At 38.9% G+C, this 15,364-nt stretch overlaps 1 protein-coding gene across 2 annotated transcripts in view; it reads right to left on the reverse strand.

Moving 5' to 3' along the window:
* Window positions 1-17: 17 nt before the first annotated feature.
* LOC113106181 (T-cell immunomodulatory protein-like) overlaps window positions 18-15,364 on the reverse strand; it is a 124,453-nt gene continuing 109,106 nt past the window's right edge. For both annotated transcript variants that reach the window (XM_026267855.1, XM_026267854.1), the window contains exons 15-18: window positions 11,730-11,854; window positions 8,187-8,269; window positions 6,814-6,931; window positions 18-1,440 (exon numbers count right to left, since the gene is read on the reverse strand). In XM_026267855.1, coding sequence (XP_026123640.1) covers window positions 1,381-1,440; window positions 6,814-6,931; window positions 8,187-8,269; window positions 11,730-11,854 — 386 coding nt within the window. In that variant the 3' untranslated portion in view covers window positions 18-1,380. The remainder of the gene's footprint in view (window positions 1,441-6,813; window positions 6,932-8,186; window positions 8,270-11,729; window positions 11,855-15,364) is intronic.

Genomic DNA, 15,364 nt, shown 5'->3' on the forward strand with positions numbered 1-15,364 from the left:
TTGAGGAAAACGCAAAGGTAAAGCATTTGGTCATGTTTATTTTCAATACAACATTCCAAAAGACATCTACTGACAAACAGCATTTAAACGCAACCAAAACATTCTGAGAGTGATTCATTAATAATTAAAACAGAGCACAGATGCACAGCATGTTAGAACCAATATGCACCTGACCAGAAACAATTAGTGAAAGCCATCTGCAATAATTGCATGCCAGTTAACATGCAGGTCTAGTATGCAGCTGTATTATTGTGGTTTGTAATTTGATTTTGCCTTTGATAGTGAAATCACCTAATGTGCATATGGTGCACCATAACAACACCATTTTTAAAGATAAAAGAGATTAGCATATAAATCAATGCATGGTTCTGAGCACCTGTCAGATATATACAGCTAGGAAACAAAACCCTTCACACTGAACATTCTTCAGCAGCACGTTATTAATTTCCAGTGATTTAAGAACAAGTAAAATAAATAAATATCCACTTAGAAATCAAGGAAAAGTACCTAAAGGCATTAGTGACAATGGAAAAACAACCCAGAGTTTAAGTATTCATAACAGTGCCTTACAATAGGAAAGAAGACAGACACAAAGGGAATTACTAGAATGCAAACAGAAGAGAGTGCATGCAGAAACAACAACCCGCTTTATGTTGACTTCCTCTATAATGTTGATATCCAGGGTCAAGTTAATGAATCAAAACAAAGAACTCTGGGGAATCATTTGGATGTGGTTGGCACTGAGTGTTGAGAGTTAATGCAATACTTTATTGTGAAACAATGATGCCATTTTTTATGACTCGATTCAGCTAAATGCCTATTCAAATCAGTTTGCAGAGGACACCTTTGTTTACAGGGGGCCTCATATAGTGCTTAAATTCAAAGTGTTTATTTAGTAAAGAGTTTCAGTGATGTGAAAGAACTATCACGCAGTCACATTCATAGACACAGAGGTTGACGATTCATTAAGTCCTTCAAAATACACAACAGAAAACTTGAAACAAAACAAGAAAAAAATTACTGGTTCTGTTTCTGCATACCTGACTTTTACCAGTCACTTTAACAATACAGAAAAATAACGTTTTAAATAACATATTTATCCCAAACCAAAGTACAAAAATGGCATGAAATACTCTTATCTCTTCTCAATGTGCAAACATCATTATGCGTTTAGGATCATGTAAACAAGCTTGACAGAAACTACCTCTTCTCTTAAGAAGTCAACAGATCCACAGAGACATCACTGTTCAAAATAGTCATATTAAGATGGATTATTAAATGCATAAAAATGCTCCAGTGTGGAAAAAGAGTAAAAATAAATACACCACTGAAATAGACCCAATCTTCTCAGTGTTTACCCACAACACTCTCTCTGGTTCCTCACATGGCATCGAAATGGAAGCGATGGGCCTCCTGTCTCTTCTCCCGGTCATCTGCTTTCTGTAACACGCAAACAATCAAAGTTTGCATTATGCTGTAATGTCACGGTCCTGAGTGCAGAAGCGTCTCGCACGTTAACCGTGCCAGTGAGTTGAATGCAAACACAATACAATAGTGTTTGATACACAGTGAGAGGAAAAGGACAGATAGAAAGAGAGAGACAGACAGACAGAGAACCCATTACACACACAATGGCACACTTAACAACGACGAAATACCTCTGTGTGTGATCACAGATAGAGCCAACACCAGACACTTGCTGCCCGAGACTGATAATAACACACACTGCCGAGCCTGGAAAGCGAGTGTGTGTGTGTGTGTGCATGCGCTCAGTGATTATCCTGTCTCGGCGATGGCAAAAACGATGTCTATTCTCAGCTAGTATGAGTGACTCACGCACCGGGTCCCTCTGTGAAACACTTGTGAATTGGATCTCCTGTTCTATAAGGGCCACTTATAAGGATGTATTTTTAGCTTTAGGCGTGTCGTTTCCCACCTAGTAACTGTGGAAGACACGTCGGTCATAAGCAAAATGGCAAATCAGTTAAGAAGGAAAAAAAAGCTATGTGCCAGACAGATATAAGAAGGGATTATTTTCCTTTTCAAAAGGACTTTATACCTCACAGACCATGCAAAAAGAGCCCGAGGCTTTGACTGAGCGCTGTCAAGCCCTACACTATCTGCTCAGGAGCATCCAGATGATATCTATTCACAAGATATACTGCTATATGTCGGATTTTTCCACATGATACGGTGCCAAGTCACATCAACTTCACTATTCGCCGACTTTCATTGCCATAATTGAGGGTTGTAGTGAAAAATACATACCTACGGGTTCATCTTCATTTCAGGTCCATGTAAATGTGTTTAGTGAGTCACAGGCCAGTCACAGACTCATTGATTACTCTGTCATGAGTGCTCGACTTAATTACATTGTCAGTGATAAAAATAACCCGTACGCTCCTTCAAGCTCAGGATCACTAAATAGCAATACTTGCAGATGGAGCCTTTTGACCATTTTAGTTTTTCCAGCACCAGCCTTATAAGTAATAGTAATGTAATCGTCTCTGTCAGCTCAGCTTCCAGCTATTTAATGATGCAACTTCACATGATTTCTAACAATGGCACAGTACCAAGCAAAGTTCAGTTTCCACAATTTGGTATTATGTTTTGTTGCAGAAATGCATCTTGAATTCTCCTGCCACACATTGGGTTTGACGTGTGCTCTCCAACAAGCACACCTCAAGGCGCTGAAATGCCTGAACATATATATGTACATAAAACAGGGTACTGATGGAGCCACAGGCAACATATAGTACAGGATCTACAGTATATAGGCTACTGACAGGCTGACATTCACACGACCCACACACATCCGCAGTCTCCGGCACTGAAGGAGGAATAGACGCGGTCATGTTGCCTGCGAGGCAATTCTATTAAGACCTTTCCATGTCAAAATCATGTTTCTCCTATAATTCAATAAACAGATCAATATTACATTAGTTATTCAATTAAACTCGGCGCCTGTTTTGCCGTACACTTGTCACATACTTATAATATGATTTTGTTTTGAATAGTATTATTAAAGTTTCCATGAAATGGACTTCACCCTTTATTATAAATGCATCTTATTGTGAACAATTCATTTATGCTTGTTTCATAAAATAAATAAATAAATAAAACAATTATCCAAATGTATTATCATAACGGATCTTCTGGCGAAACAACAGACTTTTCATTTCATTACATTTCATACAAATCAATACAAATACAAACTACATACAAATACAAACTATGTATGTCAAAATACGGAAAAAATAAGATTTGTCGCTACCTCTGTTTCCAGTCTCCACTTTAAAGTTCCAGCCGATACCAAAAAGTCAATGCTTATTTGATTTCAATTTACTAATAAATAAATGTAGGTTTTTTTTTGCACTAAAAAAGCATAATTAAATACCCAGTATAAACCAATTTCTAAAGGTACTGTAACACATATAGAAATGCAACTGTATGTTTCCCGTTACTCCTTTTGAGTAATTGAGATGGTGTAGCTCCCTTGTCATTATAACCCAAAGAAATTCAACAAAAACAAAAAACAAAACAAAAAAACAAGATTTTCTTGTCATCATGTCTTAACAGATCTCTTCAGGCAATTCTTTAAGCGAGGACATCTGCATGCAGGAAGACAAGGTGTGTTTTAGCCCCTTGCAGACATGCAAATGATACAGAACACCTCAGTACCTCATCTATTTGTGTCTTTCCCGTGACATTGACCAAGATGAAGAGAGAAGCCTGAGGAAAAAAGGAAATACTGCGTCTTATCTTCCTCTAATATCGTGCCCCTCCCACAGGGATGCAAATGGAACGCTCCACAGAAATGGAGCGGTCTGCTGAGAGTCCTCTCCAAATGCTATTTTCACAGGCACTACAGGTTGCCCTTTCTTATCTACTAAAGCCACTTCAATTACAAGCTGTCATGGGGGGCAATGAAGACGGAGGGCAGAAACGAAAAAAGAGAGAGAGAGAAAACCGCTTTGTATATCTGATGTTTTACTCAGTGTCCGAAGAGGACATGCATTTTTATGAGGGGTCACACACTGAAGTCAATCTGCACAAGAGGACACAATGACAATATGCTCATTCTTGTCCTGAAATTCCATGCAAAACATTTACAAAAATGCAGCTCTACGACTAGAAGCAGGGCATGTTCGGGGAGCTGTGCTATATTTGGATCACGAGAAACTGCAATAAATGGAGGGAGTCGCAGAAAAAGCGAGCGATAATGTGTTACAGTCTGGTAATGTAGCAACATGTGATAATAGACCACCTGCAGCCTACACAGCTCACAGCATCAGTTTGTGCAGAGAGAAACTGGGCTGCGGAGCTTCTCTCAGACAGGCGGAGGGAAACGGGCCGCTTCCTGACCTTTTAATAGCTGAATAAGTGAGCAATGCTAATCGTCACCTGAACATGTGCATCAGGAAAGCCCATGCTCCATCAAGCAGTCATCAAGACAAGACAAAGAGCCAAAATACTCCCTCTCTAGGCCTTCCTTCTGCCTTTTTCTTCCCTTTTGTCAAACATATAATTGCAGGGCTGAGGAAGAGAGATATGGAGCCAGCATGTTATTTTAATGCAGTGTCAACTCAAATGAAGGTCGTGTAGTGGGAAGCGCTTCCCTGAGCAGAGAGCAATTATGGTTTTCAGCGCGCATAATCAGGCACCCACAGCAGATGGCTTTGAGAGGACGCCAACACCAGAACAGCTCTTCACTCCTCACACACATGCGCACTACCCGCATAACACCTTTCAATACATGAAACCAAACAGGCGCTCTCAAAAGAAGAAAAAGACAGAAATGGTGTCCCAATAAAACACCTGCACACACCTGGGTGGTAGCGGGCAGGTGCACGGGACAGAGTCAAAAGAATACGTTTTTTAATAAAGTTTTCTAACATGCATACTGTCAAAATATCATCCCTAGGCAAAGGTTTTGGGCAATATTAGCATAAATCCTAACTTTGCACTGATAAGCAACAACAAAAATTATTTAAACGTTTTGTTAACAAAAAAATAAATCTATTCGGAAGAGAGAAAATCTAGTTAAAATCCATCTAATCTGGGTCTGATCTTAGCTGGTCATTTAGTTTGGTCTTTTGGATGGTTTCAGAGAACTGGTTCTCAACCAGGAAGCCAGGGCCCACTAGGATTACGTACTCAAGAGTACTTAAAATCACTCAAAATAAGACAAAACGAGCTTTAAAGGGGTAATAAAATGGAGGGTCAAAATTTTCGGTAACACTTTAGTATAGGGTCCAATTCTCACTAATAACTAGTCGCTTATTAGCATGCCTATTATTAACATATTGGCTGTTTATTAGTGCTTATAAAGTACATATAATTCATGACATCCATAATCCTATCCAATAACCTAAATGTAACAACTACCTTATAAACTATTAATAAGCAGCAAATAGGAGTTAATTAAGGCAAAAGTCATAGTTAAGGGTTAGTTAATAGTGAGAATTGGACCTTAAAATAAAGTGTGACCAAATTTTCTTAATATTTGGACATATTAGAAGTTAGTCTGCAATGAAAAAGTCTGGATAAAGTTAAAAACCTTTTTCCAATTTATATTAGGTGGCCTCAAATATTATGTACTGTCCAAGTTTTTATATTGTACTCACATTAAAAAAATGACCTGCATGTAATTACATCTGTAATACATTTCTGTAATTACATTTATAACTACACAGTCTCTTAGACCTTAACCCACCCTTAAACCTACCCATACCACCAAACCTGTCCCTAAACTTACCCGTATCCCACCTCAATAGCAGCAGATGTTTTCTGCAATATAACATGAACACAATAAGTGCACTGTACTTATTATCTGATGTAAGTACACAGCAGTTAAGGCCACCTAATATAAAGTGGGACTGGAAACGCCAACTGAACACCAGCTTGGCTAGGCTGATCTTAAACCAGCTAAGCATGTTTTTTTTTTTTTCAGCAGGAAAAGCTATTTTTAAACCAGCTCTAAACTGAATGACTAGTCGGCTAATTGGTCGTAAGAAAATATTTCGGGTTTACCCCAATTGGACGTGTTTCTTGGGGAATGTTACGTAAGATGTTCCTGCACTCAAAAACACTTAAAAACAGATTAGAACAGAATTCAATGGGCTTTAAAAGTTGGACTATTTTAAACTTGACATGCCGTCTAAAAAAACGAAACAAACAAACAGCATGGGATGTGACGCAATAGTCAAAAATATATCTGAATGTCTACAGCTGTAACTTTTCTGAAAGAGTTACACCATGCAAACTGTCTAACAGCTAAAAGCCCAATGCGGCACATGAATTAAATTTTAGATCAACTCATCATCCTCACAAATCAGTTGTGGGAAAACTAGTTAGCCGACTGTTGTGACCCACCCTGAGTGTTTAAAAGGAACAAATTCACACATTCAGAGGTACACGTAACGTACAAGAAAACAAACAATCACCTTCCCACACACAAAGACAAAACCTCCCACGTTCACGTGCACAAACTCGCACATAACATCCTGGAAGACATGCTGTATGGGATAATGAGGAACAGATTTGATATGCTGAAAGGACAGAACAAAGCAATTAGCGGCATAGCAGTGTGTGTGAAGCACCCTCGGAGAGAGCCGGAGGGCAGGGCCACACACAGACACACCCATCTGCTCAGCTCTTCACACACAGATGTGCAGAACAAAGACCAGGGGATGAGTCTGTGTGAGGCCACAATCCTCTGGAAACGCAGATGCAGGAGCGTTTCAAGCGATCGGGCTCGGATCAGAGGAGTGAGAGAGGTTGAAAATGAAAGGATGAGATGTTCGTTCTCACCTTCTCCTGCCAGTGCAGTATCCCGATGATGACGAGAATAAAGACGCACACGCCAATCAGTGCTATCGCTGTTAATAAGACTATATTACTGGGGGTTAGGTAGAGCCTTGCACTCCAGCTAGAAAAAACACAGACAGAAAGACAAAAGAAAACTTTTCAGAGCACCATCTTTAAAACTTCAAACATCATTCAAAACTCTGAGACGATGCGAGAGAGCACATAAAGACATCACACCGAGCGAAACCTGTGTAGATCATCGAAACAGTGACACGTGGAGTTTACAGCACTGACGGAAACTCTTATTAGCTCTGTGTACCTTCATGCGCGAGCTTTAATATGAGGATTCAAAGAAGCCGAGAGAGCTAAATATAATCAGTCCTGGCGCATTCTCTGACAAGCTGAAACATCAGGACATCAAGATGAGCCGCTTTAAATAACAGACGGAGAGTGAGCGGGTGCGCGAGAGGTGGAACGCTTACTGGAGAATGGAACGAGAGATGCTCTGTTTGTCATAGCGAATTGTTTGAAAGCAAAACGGCAGCTGAAGGAGCCTGAACGGGGTCTGTGGGGAATAGCGGGAAACCAAGTGATCTGATCAAATATTTATGATAAAGATTGGCGGACAGCTTCATTAAGATAGATTTCGGCTGTGCTGGTAAACACATTAAATATTAACGCCTGAGGAAATACCTTCTCACGGTCTTGATTAAGGCCAGTGACGGATGCAGTGACAGTGTCAAACTGCTTTTAATCACTTGAACAAGTTTATTATGCTTTTAAGTTTATTCTCTCTAATTGGCTGTGAGTTTGCATCTCTACTGGATATTAGTGAATGTACAAACTATTTATAAAGTGTACAAAGAAACACTGTCTAAAAAGATTTGTTATAGTAAAATGTAACTTTATGTATTTAAAAAAAATAATAATAATAGTTCCTTACATTTATAGGAAAAAAATAGTATTTAGTATATTGACAAAGATATGATTATTTATCACTAATAAAAAAATATAAATATAATGTAAAAAATCAATCGTTTATTTTAACTGTGCTTACAGTATTGTTTAACTGGCTAGTAAATTATTCCATTAAGAAAAGTTAATTTCGGACCTTGAATACAGCTTTCATGCTTAAGTGTGTGTGTTGTCCAGGAACTACCTGCATTGTGGGGACCAAATGTCCCTACAAGGATAGTAAAACTTGAAATTGTTCATGTTGTGGGGACAAAATTATGAGCATCATCATACTAGATTATTATTATACATCTTTTATGTCAAAATAAGATTGTTTTCTGTAATGGTTTTATGATTAGATGATAGAATGTAAAGTCTGTACAGTGTAAAACTCGTGTGTGTGTGTGTGTGTGTGTGTGTACCTGCGAGGGTCATTCTGTGGGTATGGTATAACGATGAGCTGGGAGTTGGGAATGATAGCGGTCCATTCCTTTTTCCTCACATCCTGCAGGAGAAAGAACATGATGGAAGAGAGAAAATAAGCGCAAAGAATATTAGTACCATTGCCGTTATGCACATTCAATTTCTGCAGCTGTCCTTTGGTGAACATGCACTAGAGCTGATGTGCATCTGTGGAAGACGGGGGGATTTGCAAGAGATTGTACTATTGTATAATTGGACATTATTGAAGTGAGGGGTCTTAACGGAAAAGAGGGCATGTTTAACACAGGCCTATCTTTAGTCATCATTAAAGCTGCAGTCTGTAAGTTTATCCTCTTTGTTGCCATCTCTGTTTAAAACCTGCAATTGCAGTTCCTTGCGGAATAATTTCATTGCATGGGTTGTGCGCCGGCACATCTCCAGCATGGATGAATCTAATGTTTTGAGGTAAATGTGTGGCTGTCAGTCAAATATTGATTTTGGATTATTCTAACAAAGAAAAAAAAGTGACAGACTGCAGCTTTAAAAACAATGGTTGACATAATGTTCAAATGTCCCTTGTCAACCAATTAAGCCCAGATTTAGACTATTTAACTAAACTTTTACAAGCTAGAGATAGAGCCACGCTTCAGGTGGCGATATTCTCAGCGTGAAGTGATGCTTCAGTGCTATTACTGCAGCGAGCAAGAGCGATGAGTCCAATCAGAGAATTCAGCATCACTTTAAAGTGCAGATGAGTAGGTGGGAAGCCATTTGCAGGCAGGTGATCAAAGCTACACAAAACAAGTTTGAAAAATTTCTGTGAAGTTCAACTCTGTTAGCTCAAACTGGCTACAACCCAATCAAATTCTTCAGCCGCTAACCCCGTGTATGATGTTCACTTCAAATACTCTATGAAGGCCAAACGAATTACTAATTCGTCAAATATTAACTCTGAACTTAGAGCGATACTAATAACAATTAAGCTCTGACAGAACTATCATGGGAGATCCAATAAAAACAGCCTTATCTGTTTGTGTTGAATTCACAAGTCTTTCAGTAGGAGAAACCGGCATAATTCTCAGTGCATCATGCAGTTAATAAGCCTCCAAACGTGAAGCAGCATCAACAGTCATCTGTTCCCCCAGCTATTTGCAAAAAACTTCATTAGAGGAAGGGAAATCTCTGGAAGCTTTAATGTATTATGAAGACAGTACCTCTATCAATTACAAAGGTAATTTTCCCTCTTCAACTTGTTTCTAGACAGCAATTAGTAGCAAACGTTAAATCGGTCTTTTTGAGGGAATCCTCCAGGGGGGCAGATTTTAATTTCCGACAACACATTTATCATAACCCAACATTACGGTATGCGCATGAACACGCACGGTTGAGGACGAGTGTGGGGTCTGAACTAGATATTTTTAGCATGTGTCTTTAGTGAGTATGGATGAGGTTAGCACATGGAAGGGATGGGGTGGTATTCGGTCTCTCTGTGGGGAGTCGAGGCTCTGCTTACTGCGGAGGTCAACCGTGGGCACCGACGGAAAGACAAAGATTTGTTACAGTCAAAGAGCCTCTACTGCTGCTCTGAGCATTAAAGAAGGAGGGCAGCTCAAGCCCACACATTTAACAGTTACAGTAACCGACAGGCCCTGGCCTTACGATTACGCAACAGAGAAAAAGCAAAGGGGCTTTTTAAAAATAAAAATAGATGGAGGATATTGTATATTTAAAGAAATGAGATGATATAACGTAATTTAAGAGTGCAACTGTCTAATATGTGAAAAAAACTAAAACAAAAAAACATTTCATTGCTTGTGTTGACTGCTGAATGCAAGATTTATGCACTAATTACTTCAAGCTAATTTTGGATTACTTTATGTCATGGTTTCCTTGTTACAGTGTAATTACAGAAATAAGCACTGAGTAATATTGTTTAACAACATGTACTTAACTCTAGGGCTAGGATTAGGGTTAGCTACTAATAGTTTACTGTTATTAGTACAGGTATCCTGCAACAAGGACACTGTCAACATGTAATAAAATTAAACTCTGATTCTGCAATATTGAGCCACAAAGTTCTTCTGACGTGGTAACTTATGTTGTTGAGAGATTAGAGATATGAGAACGATAGAAAAGGCTGAGCCGCTTTCCCTTCTCCACACGAGCTCTGAGAGTTCAGAGCCCAAAACCGGAGCTGTCAGCAGGAACTGAAGGTATGCTGTATAGAAACATTCATCTGTGTCAGAAAAACAACCACATATGCAGAGCCTTAGTGAGGAAATTCTCTGGCAAAGTCTCTCATTCTCTCCAGAGTTTGTAGGATACAAAAAAAACTATTTTAGGTAATTTAAACACTAATGAATATGCAATTAGCCACATATCAATATTTGCTGGGTAAAGCCCTCAAATCAAGATAATTGCTGTAGCAGAAGAATAAATATACTTTCTCTATATTGTAAAATCTATATATTGTACTATTTCCAAATAAAAGACAAGAATTTTTCAGTCGTTGTGTCTTGTTTTTCCAGTGTCTTGCATCATAAGCACAGCATTTTAAAGACACCTTGTCAGGTTAAAAAGCATGCCTCAAGACTCCTGTGTTCGATTTCATTATGCTCTATGCTTCAAGCAGCTGTTTGTCAATGCAAACTGTGTGAACAGTTTTCAGTAAGTGTTGTTTTGGCTGTACTAGAATATGGGTCAGAAGGCATAATTAAACATGCCATTTTGCATTTATTTTTTTTACAAATAATTAATTGTACTAAATGAATGTGTTAAATCGCCAGCCCTATTAAAAACACAACAAAGCAAATTGCTGTATACAAGGCACGCTCATGCGGAAGTTTTGTGTTATTGTGGATGTGTATGCATGCGCATGTATTCATGTGTGAATGTGTTTTGGTAAATCAAATCTGCAATTCTAATCACGGTTTGATAAAGACCTCTGTTTAGCTCACTGACAGCAGAGGAAGTCGACGTCTTAAATTTAAATGAGCAGCACTGGGGGAATTCTAGAGGAAGAGGAGGGAGGGAGAGATTTCAAATCGCACTTCTTCATCTAAAACCAGACGGGGACGATGGGAAAAAAGAAACACCACGATCATTTGAAAACCTGGAAATGATAGAAAGATGTAAGCACTGTCTTTAAATATATATATATATATATACACACACACACACACACACAATGTGGGCTATATATCAGGCACACTCTATTTTAGGGTCCATTTCTCACCATTAAATCCTCAATAAGATAAACTCCTGAATAAACATCTCAATACACTCCTAATTTGCTGCTTATTAATAGTTAGTAAGGTAATTGTTAAGTTTAGGTATTGGACATGTTTAGGGATGTAGAATATGGTCATGCAACTATATAGTATGTCAGACACAATGTTTCGGTTCACAGGAAAAGAGCAGGTAGAAGTAAACCAGGCCATCTGCATGTTCTTCCTCTCCCGGGGCCTTTCCACCCATGATTCCTCCCTCCTCCCTCCATATGGCGAGTGTCTGTGAACATGTGTGAGTAGGTATGTCTGTACCTTCCCTCCAGGGGGCCGAGGGATGCCCACAAACAGGTGATCCAGGAAGTTGGCGCTGCGCCCCAGACCGAGCACGGTGTAGGGCAGCTGGAGCGCGAGATGAGCCGACTGGCTGAGCTGTCCCGCTGTAGAGAGAGAGAGAGAGAGAAGATGTGTGAGGAATAATTGTAGGAGGAAGAGAGTGGGATTGAGGGTGGAGGAGTGAAAGGTGAAAGAGAGAACAGCCGAGTGTGAGGGGGAGGGAAGCGTAAGGTATAAAACAGGACATGAACAGGTGAGGGAGGGGGGAGGAGAAAACAGAACAAATAGCTGCCATTAGTGTCATCCATAAATAAGGCTTGTTATAATAAGAGATCTCAGCAAATGAATGGCTCTTGCTCAGATCCTCATGAGCTTAAAATCAACCTCAACAATCTACTGCAGAAACCTGCAGACTAACATATTTTACAGGCTACGATTGCTTTAAAGGGGTAGGTAAATTCTGTCATCATATACTCATGCTGTTGATTCAAATCTGTATGACTTTCTTTCTTCTGTGGAACACAAAAGAAGATACTTAAAAATATCTTCTTAAAAATATATATTTTTGGCCCATAGAATATAAGTCAATTGCCACCAAAACTCTTCAGAAAGAAATTGGTTTACAAAATCAATTTTTTTTAATGATTTTGGTCAAAGGACACTTGAATTAAATCTGAACTAACTGATGGAGCACTTTATGTGTGTCCTGCTGAAATACACACAGTCCTCAACCGGGGAAAGGTCAGTCCATTGCTCATGTGTCATGTGTCTGACTTAATGATGCCATTAAAGAGAAGAACAATTAGATGTGTATAAGCTGATTTCCCATTATGCATCAGAGAGAAGAGAGAGAGAGACAGAGAACAAGGGTCTCCTAATAACTTCCCTTTGGCACATGATAGCAGTACTGGAATTCTGGATGCAATCGGAAGATCACACAGACGGACTGATGTCTCACTGACCACGAACAGATCCTTAGCCAATTATCTTTTGTACTCTCGCTCTGGTAAAGTATACAATTTGGGTATTTCGATCTATGTCTTCTATAATCATTTACAGAACAGAACATGTATTACTTATGTAATTAGTAAATTAAATGATTATTTATGTATTACATTCAGTCAGATTTTTGAGCCCATAATTAGATGACCTTCAGTGTTTTTTTTTTTACATTTTATTAAATAAATGAAAAAGCTAGACAGGCCTACCCATGCCCTAGATTTTATAGACCATGTCACCCTCATGGTGTAAGAGAGTTTTCATTCCCAAAAACGATGCTCCCCTTTTCTATAATATAAAGGCAGTATGTGTTCATGAAGACCCATTTACACTGTGTACGCACGCACGCACGCACGCACACACACACACACACACAGACACACACACACACACAGACACACACACACACACACACACTTTTAATATCTTTTTCTCTACCCACTATTAGTTATGCTCATAAATGCTGCATTTATTTGACCAAAAATACAGTAAAAAAAAAATAAAACAATGGTTTTCTATATGAATATATTTTTAATGTAATGTATTCCTGTGTTAGCAAATCTGAATTTTCAGCAGCTGTTATTTCAGTCCTCGGCATCACATAACCCTTCAGAAATCATTATCATTAATATGTTGATTTGATGCTCATATCATTCTTATTATCGTCAATGTTGGAAACAGTTGTGCGGTTTAATATTTTTAGCGAAAACTGTAGCATGTTTTTCAGGATTCAGGAACATATTTAATAAAAGAATTTACAAATACATTAAATACATTTTTAAAAGCCCTCTCCAGTTGTCTCAAGTCTTCCACGGACCCCCTGCCATCTTTTTGGCCCCCTGAGGGTCCCTACACACCAGGGGTTTTCAAACTGGGGTTCAGTGTCATTTGGATGAGGGTTTGTAGTAGTAGGGAAACCACATGCACACACATATGAGCGACAGCATCCACAAAACAAAGAGGACTCAGATTCAGCTAGCCGAACACAAGCTGAGGCACAATACAAGCTAATAGAGCTGTAGCTCGACTCCTACACACACACACACACACACCTACTCACACGCTCACTCAACCACAGTCCGCACAAGTGCAAGGGCACACAGTCACTCGAACTACAACTGTAGGACCATTTCGGTAGAGGATGTACTCTAATGCATGCAAGGCAAAGAGAGAGAAAGAGAAAATAGCTTCAATGTTCTGAAAAAAAAAAAAAAACAGGCAGGTGGAAAGCACTCTGGAGAGCGAGTGGGAAAAAAGGAGAAATAGTTTACAAGTGTATCTGTCTCTAACTTTAAATAATGGACCTGCTAGCCACAATACATGCTTCATACGCAGACTGAAAGAACACAACTCAGTATATTAGAAGCAAACAAAGACTGAAAGCAGACTCTGGTGTGCACACAAACACACTCTATCAGTCTAAACCCAACGGTCGAGATCATCTCCCCAAGCAAACCTGTTTGTTAAATGATCTTTGGTCTAGCGTCGCTATAGAAACCATTCTTTGCCCTGTCGATTGGGCGCTTGTGGAGCGATAAAAGGAAGAAATGGTGGCGATGCTGCCTGGGCCCGAGGGATTAGAGAGGTTAGAGAGGAACAGCCGCTCGCCGAGCCACAGAGCCAAGATGGCGGCTTGATCCAGACACTGATTTGTGTGTAGCGACACGTGTCTGCTCCGAGGGAGATAAGTGGAGTCTTCCAGAGGCCTCCAGCAGCATTTCCCATCTTATCACGCTACCGTCACAGAAAACAGCAGAGCGAAAATATGGCCACTCAAAGCCAGAATGACATCAAGTGCGGAGAGAGGGGAAGAGAAAGAACCTGGAACGACTGAATGACTCAAAAAAGATGAAATGTTCGCAAAACTGTTTTTTTGTAACCAGACCTCACAGAGAGCCCTATGTCAATCTCACCACAAGTATGAAGGAAAAGAAAGAACAGTTCGATATTTTAGCACAATCAAAGCACAATATTTTTGACTTGGCAGGGAGTAATTCAAAATCATGCAGACTGCATGAGGGAGAGAATGTACTTGGTGTGAGTCCTTACTACATTTTGAGGTCACATTCATTCTTTGCACACATTATATGTAAATACTGTTCCCCAGGAATGACCCTTTAGCTCAAAAAGCTAAAAAAAACAAAAAAAGTTTATAAAGCAAATTAACCATATTCCAAAAAGAGAAAATGATGACTCAATGATATTAAATATATATATATATATATATATATATATATATATATATATATATATATATATATATATATATATATACAAATCAAAAACACTGTTTCTAAAAAAAAACCCACTACAATTAGTCACAATAAAATGAATTTGAATTTAGGCATCACAATATTATGATGACACCTGTTATGAAAAAGGGCTGGCAAAATAAGATGGCTTTACCCTATAGCTTTCTTGGTTCATGGGTAAGTTATGTTTAATTATAAAATTTTATGTTTTTTTTTATGATGATGATGATGCATAGTAGGGAAACGGATATCTAACTTGTTTTTTAACATGAGGGTGTTCTATAATACTTATCCATTTATTGTTACACTATGCATTTAAATTCGGTTATAATTATTGATGACAAGCTATATTACAATGCTATC

Source organism: Carassius auratus, chromosome 7 (genome assembly GCF_003368295.1).
Source record: "Carassius auratus strain Wakin chromosome 7, ASM336829v1, whole genome shotgun sequence".
NCBI classification, from domain to species: Eukaryota; Metazoa; Chordata; class Actinopteri; order Cypriniformes; family Cyprinidae; genus Carassius; species Carassius auratus.